The sequence below is a fragment of the Aptenodytes forsteri genome, unplaced genomic scaffold (genome assembly GCF_000699145.1).
Source record: "Aptenodytes forsteri isolate BGI_AS27 unplaced genomic scaffold, ASM69914v1 Scaffold217, whole genome shotgun sequence".
Lineage (NCBI taxonomy): Eukaryota > Metazoa > Chordata > Aves > Sphenisciformes > Spheniscidae > Aptenodytes > Aptenodytes forsteri.
This window is the reverse complement of record NW_008796222.1, coordinates 6,970,866-6,979,860: the sequence shown is the minus strand read 5'-3', so window position 1 is coordinate 6,979,860 and position 8,995 is coordinate 6,970,866. Positions and strand designations below refer to the sequence as shown.

Genomic DNA, 8,995 nt, shown 5'->3' with positions numbered 1-8,995 from the left:
GTTTATGTACTGAGCATGACGTCACATGGTATGGAATGTCCCTTTGGCCAGTTTGGCTGTGCCCCCTCCCAGCTTCTTGTGCACCTCCAGCCTTCTCAGTCGGTAGAGCATGGAAAACTAAAAAGTCCTTGGCTAGTGTAAGCATTACCTAGCAACAACTAAAACATCGGTGCGTTATCAACTTTGTTCTCATCCTAAATCCAAAACGCTGTACCAGGTACTAGAAAGGGAATTAACTCTATCCCTGCCGAAACCAGGACACTCTTCTTTTACAGAGGCTAATTCCTTCACGTAGTTGAAAAATCCACATTCTGGATTTAAGTTATGAAATAAAACTGAAGCCTTCCTGAGGTTTTATATTTTTGTGATCTTTTAGGGAAAAAAAATTTGTAAAATTCCCTCAGGTTTGAAAAGAAGTAACATCTGCTGGACTGTGAAGCAAACTCCCTCCTCCTTTTTTTTTATTCCAAAGAGATGACATTACACTTCATGTGTAATGTCCAAAAGTTATTCCAAAATTTCCCAAGATAGCAGATATGAAGATAGTCTGGCCAGAAAATCTAGAAACACACAGATGAATCCCAAGAAAAAAATATGTATCTGATGGGTCTGGCAGTTTACAGATTTGGTCACTTTGTCTAACTATTATGAATTCTCTGGTTATTTCCAAAGTAAAACAGAGTACAAAACAACATCCTTTGGATGTTCTTTATTTAAGGCATTTAATGCTTCTCTGCTTTCTGGTAGTTACTGTTTTTCCTTTATATAAATGGAGTAGGATTAATGGAGGAAAAAAAATAATAATAAAAAAGAACGGTTGTTCTTCGAATTTAGTTATGCAAGGATGAATGTTGCTCAATCATTATTATTTGTGTGTTCCAGCCCCAGCTGAAGGCTATTGCTGTGGTCAGATCTCTCTCATGCAAGAAGCTGAACATGCAGTTTCTGCATGTTATTTAAATAGGGGTATGAGGCAAGTTGGGATTGGATATTCCTTTAACTATTGCCTTCAGGACTTTTCTGAGGGAAAACCCTGAAAAATTGAAGTGGATTTTTACTGAGGTGGTTTTAAAGGGGTGACATATAGAACATAGAATACCCTGAGATGGAAGGGACCCATGAGGTCGATCAAGTCTAACTCCTATATTGCTGCTAATGTTGGAGCATCTGCATTCAGGCTCCTTGCAACTTTTGTTCTCCCTTCCCAAACCCATGCTGCTGTCCTTTTAGGTTCAGGGCTTCTTTATCTCTAGTGGTCTGGAATAGGAGAGGTGTATGTCCCTAGCAGAAGGGCTAAGGAGCATGTTGAAGCAGGGAACGCTCCTTGGCCGCTGCGCCCATCTCTCATAGCACTGGCAGAGACAGCCTGTAGCTCAGGTCCCTGCTGGTCCCACTGCACCAAGCCCTGCTGGGCTGGTGGGCCGGCTGGCTCCCTGCGGTCGAGGGGCACTGCTGCAGAGCCCAGTGGGCTGTAGGACTCGGTGAATGCAGGCCCGGCCACGCTCTGACAAATTGCACCGTAGGGAGGACAGCCTAGACGTTTGCTTGACTGGCTGTGCTCTGTAGAAACGGTCTCATCATGCGGTAGTGCCTCAGGCATGTGCAGCCCAGGTTGCGGTTGAGAGCGCTGCTCCTTACACCAAAGTGGCTGCTCTGTGCCCAACAAGTTAAAAAAAAATCACTTTGCTAAGGAAAAAGCACTGCTTCTGACTGTTGTATTTCTACTATTTCTGGCATTACAGCCGATACTGAAACTGGAGGAAGCGGTCTGCTTTTTCTGTAGCTCGCTCACTCCTAAGCCTTTTTAAATGTGAGCAAAGCCAGGTTCTTCCCCTGTCTCTGGAGGATTTTCTCTCTAATCCAGGCAAAGCTGCAGGTTTTCAACAATAGCTGTTCTCCACCCCACGGCTCTCTGCACATGTCTGCAGCTCGCTGAGAAAGCCAAGAGGGGATCTGCGGGAGTTTGGCCGGAACGATTTTGCTCCAGTGCCATTTTGAGCCTGTGCCACTGAGCAGCTGAGCAAAATGCGGCTCATCCCACCTTCGGGCTGTATGAGTAATCCTATAGCAACCACAAACAAACACAGTGAGGAAATTCCCCTTTGCTGAGAAGCCCCGCTGAAAGTGAAATGGGAAACAACACAAGGGGAGCAGGTATCGCGCTAAAAAATAGCTTTAATCCATTGGCAAGTATTTACTAGCATCTCCTCTATGCACTATAGTGGGATTTGCATAGATGCGTTTCTCTTAAAGCACAGACCTCAAGCAAGAGGAAGCTGATAATTTCTTTCATCTGCATTACTGATGTACCACTAACTTTCTAACAGCTGGTCATGGTTTGTAGTTATTTGTTTCTTCTGAAGGCACAAAGTGGCTAACAGCTGGAGCTCTTTGGCTTGGTCTTGGTTTTCTGTCAGGCTTCGGAGTTTCTTACCCAAAGGTAGCTGGGCATCAGCTGAAGGGCACCGTACCTGTCACAGGGTCCTCCAGCCCTTTCCTTTTAACTGCTCCTGTACTAACCAGATCCAGCTACTGTTTGCTTAGGAGTCTGCCTGGCTATGCTGTTTCATGGTTGGTTTTACCATCCAGAGGTCATGGATTGATCTGTCTGTCTGTCTGTCTGTCTCAGCCACATGCATCCCTGATGCTACCTTCCTAGGGAATTTGTCTTTGAGGGAATCTTAGGAGTAACCAGACAGCTGAATAATCTCTCCTCCATAAAAAAGGGAGAACTTGAATTTGCTCAGATATTTTCTCCTCCCTCTTGGTAAGAATTTATATGAGCACTTAAGGATATTTTACACCCTCTAAATGAAATGCTGTTTCCTGTGGTTATAAATGTGAGCAGCTGGGAGTCCTCTTATTTTCCCCTGGTTGGCAAGGGCAGCAGCCTTTGTCTCCTGCATCCAGGAAGGGATGCTGACCCCGCCTTGGAAGGGGCCAAAGCCAGCCCAAATCAAAGAGAAGCAGAGACTCTTTACGTACTTGGCAAGTGCTGGCAGGGGGCAGGGGCAGGGCTGGCAGAACGTGGGCACTCCTCTGACAACATCGCCAATGAAGCCATCTGGACATTGCTCGCAGTGCTGTCCTGTTGTGTTTCTCTGGCAGTCCTTCAGTGGAAAGAGAGAGAGTGGTGAAAGTTAAAAAGAGGTGCTGCCTAATTCAGCAGAAAATCATTTAGCTGAAGACCTGGCCAAGCAGAATAGGGGCTGATGCCAGACCCCAACCCTTCAAGGCACTGACAGATGAAACTAAACCAGCTAGCACCACTACAAATAAAAATGCTATAAATGATTACACTGGCCAGCCAGCAAGTGTTGGCAAGGTGCGGTACAGGACAAAACAGACATATGTGCCTGCCAGGTGCTGGAGCAGAAGCAGCACTGCCTGTTGTCAGAGATGTCAGGGGTACCCAGGTGTAGCCAGCAGCCCTGTCTTGAGTTACATGTGCCAGTAGGAAAAAATCCCCTTTACTGACACCAAACCAAAATGAAAAATATCTGCTGGTAAATACCATCAACTGATTTCAGTCTAGATACAGGTTTCAGTGAGACTGCTTCTTGGACTTGATGACTGGAAAAGAGCATCAGAGGAATCTGCCTGCAAATGGTGGCTAACACACCAGTGGCTCTGATGTTTTCCTCCTGAGATGAAAAGTGTTACAGCATGAAGGGATGTGTTATCACTACATCTTGTTCTCTGCCTTAAAGGAGGTCCACTTAATGGAGGGAAGAAGCAGGAGTCTTCTGTAAGTGGCCTTTCTATAAAATACAGAGCAACTGTGCAAAATGTCGCTCACTTTATAAGCAAGTTTCATCTCCACAGTTTAATGTTTGTGAGGAAATATGCTTCCTCACGCAGAGGCAAATCAGCCACCAGCTGATATTGTTGGGGCTCCATGGAAGTAAATCAAGCTGTGGTAATTCATACAGAGTATTTGTCCCAAAATATTTTGTGATGCTAGGTACAAAATTGTGCCTCTTGGATAATATTTTCAATCACAAAAAAATGTCAAGGTTTGCTGTAAATAATTCTAAATAGAATTTGTAAGTCCTGCAAGCTTAAGTAAACATTTTTATATATTTTGGTTTACAAATGGACACACTTAGATGCAACAGGTTATGTGGGCTTTCCCGTAGGCACTTGGCAAGGCGGTGGGTGACTGATGCAGAGTGCATGAACAGTACTCCTGCATGTTGCAGGACTCCTGCAGACTCCTGTCCCCCTTTCCACTTCAGCAAAATACCCAGAAGTTCCCATCAAAACCCCACAACTGTCCAAATTCTAGCTGTCTCACCAAATTGCTTTAAAAGAGTAGGAAGGGTGCAGAAGTGCTTTTCTTTCTTGCAACTGTGCAATGAATTTTGCAAGGTCTCTGAATCAGAACTCTCCAATTACACCACTTCATACCAATACAGTACAGATGCAAACAGCTATGCAAGGCTTGAGGCAGCAAGGAGCCAGCTCCATGGGAGAAATACGTGGAGAACTACTCTGTCAGTGCATATTTGCTGTGGTTTTGGGTTAGCATGCTTGATTCTTTCCTCTTCTGGCCTACAAACAGTGGATCATGGAAACTGCAGACTGATGGATACGATTTCCATCCCTGGTAGGATGACAGTGTCTATAAAAAAGAAGAAGATCTCTGAGTACGTGACTAAGCATCATCTGAGTCAGGAGCTCCTGCTTCACTAACCTGCTGAACAATGGTGCAAATAAGCAAGTGTATGAAGGGGAACCAGAGGACATAACGTATCCAGACTTTCAAAAAAGCCAACTAACTTGCCAGGGGACTTGAAGAAAGTTTCTTTTATGAACTGAAAGCTGATAAAGGCTAGGAAGCAATGGGTAGGACGTAACGGTCACTTTTCAGAGTAGGGAAGAGTCACTATTCGGATCACCTAGGCCTTGGTGCTGAGACCAGTTTTGTTCAGTATTCACCAGCGTCTTACAAACAGAGACCAAAAATGCTAGGGCTGCTCAGCTGGGAGAGAAAGGCTGACAGGAAGGTGTGTTTAGGTTATGTAAAATCACAAAGTTGGTAAATAAGCTGAATGCAGGACAATAGTTCACCCAAATCCTGCAATACAAGAGCTGAGGGGCACTGACTTGAAAAGGTACTGCTCTACACAGAAGGTAGGAAACTTCTGTAACCTGCTGCTGCCAGGAGGCGACAGTATTTGCAGGGACAAAAAGGGGTTTCCTAGAGAAATTAATGGGCCATAGATTCATAAATGGATTCAGAAAGTATTCAGGAGATGGATGCTGGTGGAGTACGAAGCAGAGACTTCAGAAGCGGGCCAGGCTAGGTGCCCTCCCCAAACATCATCTCCTATTGCCACTGCTGGGGACCCAACATGGGCTGCAGAGACCTTCGGTTGGGCCCTGCAGGGGACCTCTTGTGCTATGTTCAGAGTTGGCGCAGGTGCTAGGAAATGACCGTGGTGCCCCAGTTTATTCTCCAGTAGTCATTTAATCCCATCACAGAAGTCACTGTGCTGTCAGCAGCTGGCAGTCCCTGGAATAACAGGGAAGCTGGGTGTTGGATTTCAGGAGCGCTCGCAGTGGGAGGGAGCTCCCCAGCACAGGGCAAGGGGCACCTTGGCCTCTCTGTGGTCAGAGCTTCTTCAGCAGCGCCAGCCTGGGGGTGGATGAGCTTAGCTTACCGATTTTTCATCTGAGCCAGTCCCTACAGATTTGAAACCCACTTTCTACTCCAACCATGGTGTGTTCTTTGAAGAGAAGAGTATGAGAAGAGAGGAATGTGATTAGGGAAGATGTTTAATGAAAACAAATAGTCAAGTTTCACTTGCACAGGCATTGCTAAATGAGTTTTGTGTCTGAGTATTGTAACTTTGATTAAGTGGCAGAATTTTGTCCTGGCAACATTAATGTGGGTTTTTTTTGTTTGTGTCCATGTTTCCATTTCCCCCCCCCCCCAAGTCTGTGTCCAGATATCATTAATCTGCATTGAAAAGTGTAATTTCAGTAAAGGGCACTCACCCTTGTGAAAACACATCTGATGTTTTTTTAGCCAATATTCCTCATTTGAATCCCATTAAAGCCCCCAGTTAGGACTCATTAATTCAGTTCAGATCCTTTTTGATTCTAGAAGACTTTGCTTATGTTGCTGCGTTTTTTATAGTCATACAGAACCTATTGCACAGCAATCATTTATTTCTACAAAGCTGTGATTTGGCCAAAGAGCTCTACAGCAGGTAGAATATGATAAGGAAAGGAAAAAAGTCAGTTTCTTTTTCCATGGATCTTTAAATAGATTAAACACCAATAGTTGTAAAGCTAAAGGTGGTTTTTCATAGCAATACTTGCTGTAAAGAAGAGAGTATACAGAAAACCAGAAGATTATTTTAACTAAAAGGCTCTAAAATACAGAAAGCTTGACTAGGAGGAAGAGGAGGAGGAAAGAAACTTGGTGAGAGCAGAGAAGCTGACAGCAAATGTGGGCAGAGTGGCAGGCAGCCACTGGGGAGATGTCCAGATCTCGCACTCCTCTCTTGCGAGAGTGCACTAACCACGAGGCACACAGTGTAAGCCAGAAGGCAGTGGAAGGCTAATACAGTTTTAAAAATAGTTTTTTATTCAATGAATAATTTTCATTGAAGGAAGGCTAATACAGTTTTAAAAATAGTTTGCATTTGTCATTATTCAATGAAAAGGTGATTTTAATGTACTACAAGAGAGAGATGAGAGCGTGGGCACTGAGCGCTCGAAGAGAAAGAGCAATCCTCTATCTGAAGCACTGGCGGAGGCCTCAGGTGGGCTGCATTCAGTTGTAGCCTTCATCATGCTCTTCATTTTTGCTCTGAGCAATTCACTTCACCTTTCTTGTCCTCAGCTCTCCAAACAACACATGGGTATTATCAGAATAAAGCCATTATTGGTTTCCAAAGCTCAGACGCTATTGTGATGAACAGAGCAGGGCAGCAGGGGAGCTGATGTTGCTCCTTAAATCTGCAGTGTTTTTCATCTTCTGAACCGAAGGGAAGCGCTAAAAGGCCCTTTTACCCCAAAGACCCTCTTAGGTGAGTGCTTGAGGCACTTTTGTAGTTTTCCTCTGGTTAGTGATTATGTAAAAGTGGCTTTATCTTATTTAACAAGTCAGAACTCCTGTGGGTATTCAGAATCATATTTTTACAGTGATAAAAAAGTGTCCTTATATTTTATGTTCCATTAGCTTGCATCTCCAACAAAACTGCTGACTGCAAGAAGCCTGTGAGACATGTCCGAAGGCAGGGAGAACACCCTCCCTACAGCTCAAGGGTGATTCTCAGCGCCGGGTGGCACTGGCTTGTTAGTTTGAGAAAAGTGTTTTGCTTCTAAACGGATCACTTTTAACAGAGAGATAATGATAGGAAAAAAAAGAAATTCCATTTATGGTGATTTTTGTGAAACTGGATTTTAAAGAAGTGCTTTGCTGTAGGAGTTGCAAGGGCTACTCTTGTTCCCGGTATTCATACATGCTTTAGAATGAAAGGCATCATTTACGGTTGATGTTATAAATTGGACTGTCTATCAGTGGGATTGCTCACGGCCTTCCCTGTCTCATTCAAATGTACTCACAAAATTGTAGAAATATATTTACTGATATTGATGTCTACTTTTTCAAATAAAGAAACTCAGTAAATAGTTTTTGTTTTGGTTTCCTTTGAAAAATAAGAAGACTGAAGTAAAAATCTCTAGAAAATATGCAATGACAGGTATCTTAGGACATCAAACACTGAAGCTAGCAGAAAATTGCTGCCCGTCTTTCTACAGAACAGAGTGAGACATGGTAAAGGGCATGAAAACAGATACAACCATGCAGTTAAAAGTAGGCGTTATAATACTCTACTTTTGGAAAACTATGTTTTAAATTATAGTAAGTGAAAATTCTAAGCTAAATGATTTCCATATGCCCATGTTAATGCAGCCTTTATTTTCATAAAGTAAAAGTCGAGGCAGAGGTGTCCCTTCTTCATGGACACTTCAGCTTCAGAGGAAGTAATCCAATGTAATAGCAGCCTGGCTTCTAAAAGCTTCTATACGAGGATACAGCGTATAGTCATTCGTCCATCGGTACACCAGCAGCAGCTTGTCAGATGACAGAGTGGCTGGAGTGTATTTTCCTATGTTAGCCTTAGCTGGTCCTACTACTCTGCTCTCACTCAGTACCATCGATCAGGGTGAGCATTTCTACCTGGACCTTACTGTAACTATCTATACACACATGAAAAGTACATGAAAAGGTGCTATGGGGGGATACTTGGGAATGGTTGTCAGAACTGAGATCCTGCACTCGGGATACTTGGGAATGGTTGTCAGAACTGAGCACCTGCACTCATCTGCTTGGAAAGTAAGGCTGGAGCTGCTGCTCTGAGACAACAGAGCACTTTGTGTGATGCAGTTCTGCTCAGTAAATATGCTTGTGCACAAATAAAAAGTTTGTTGATTCTCTTCAGGCAATGGTACTAGGACAAGTTTCCCAGCAAAAAAACAAACATGCTTTTCTGTAAATGAATATAACTGAAAATCTAAGAAGTGGGAATCTGCCCCACCTTAATTTAGGGACCTGACCTTAAGAGAGAAGAGCTCCTTCTAATGGTCTTCAAAGGCACCAGCTTCATTAAATGTGCCATTTAGGCAGTTATTTTAGGGAGGTTATTTCACTGGATGGCTAACATTTAGTGCAATTTAGGCAGGCTGGACCTCCTCCTTCAGAAACTAAGATAGCAGACTGGTTTTCTGTCTACCCTCTGGAGCTAAAGGAGAAAGACAGGACATGCCACAGAGTGGTGCAGAGCACCTGTGCTAGGCACCTAATGCTGGATGGTATGGGGATTCTCCAGGGCAAAAAAAATAATACCCAGCCCTGCTTCTAGTTAAGTTAGTACAACAAAAAACAAAAAAAAATCCTAGGATCTGAAATACTGTCTGTGAAATCTGGAAGTGTCCTCAGACCCTGGTTGGGAATTCTGAATATTACTTTGTGGCTGAA

The 8,995-nt window shown here is 43.7% G+C and overlaps 1 protein-coding gene across 1 annotated transcript in view; it reads right to left on the bottom strand.

Moving 5' to 3' along the window:
- Positions 1 to 8,995, bottom strand: part of LAMA4 (laminin subunit alpha 4) — a 112,525-nt gene that overhangs the window by 73,934 nt on the left and 29,596 nt on the right. The window contains exon 3 of the mRNA XM_009289144.2: positions 2,986 to 3,110. Within this exon, the coding sequence (XP_009287419.1) occupies positions 2,986 to 3,110 (125 nt within the window). The remainder of the gene's footprint in view (positions 1 to 2,985; positions 3,111 to 8,995) is intronic.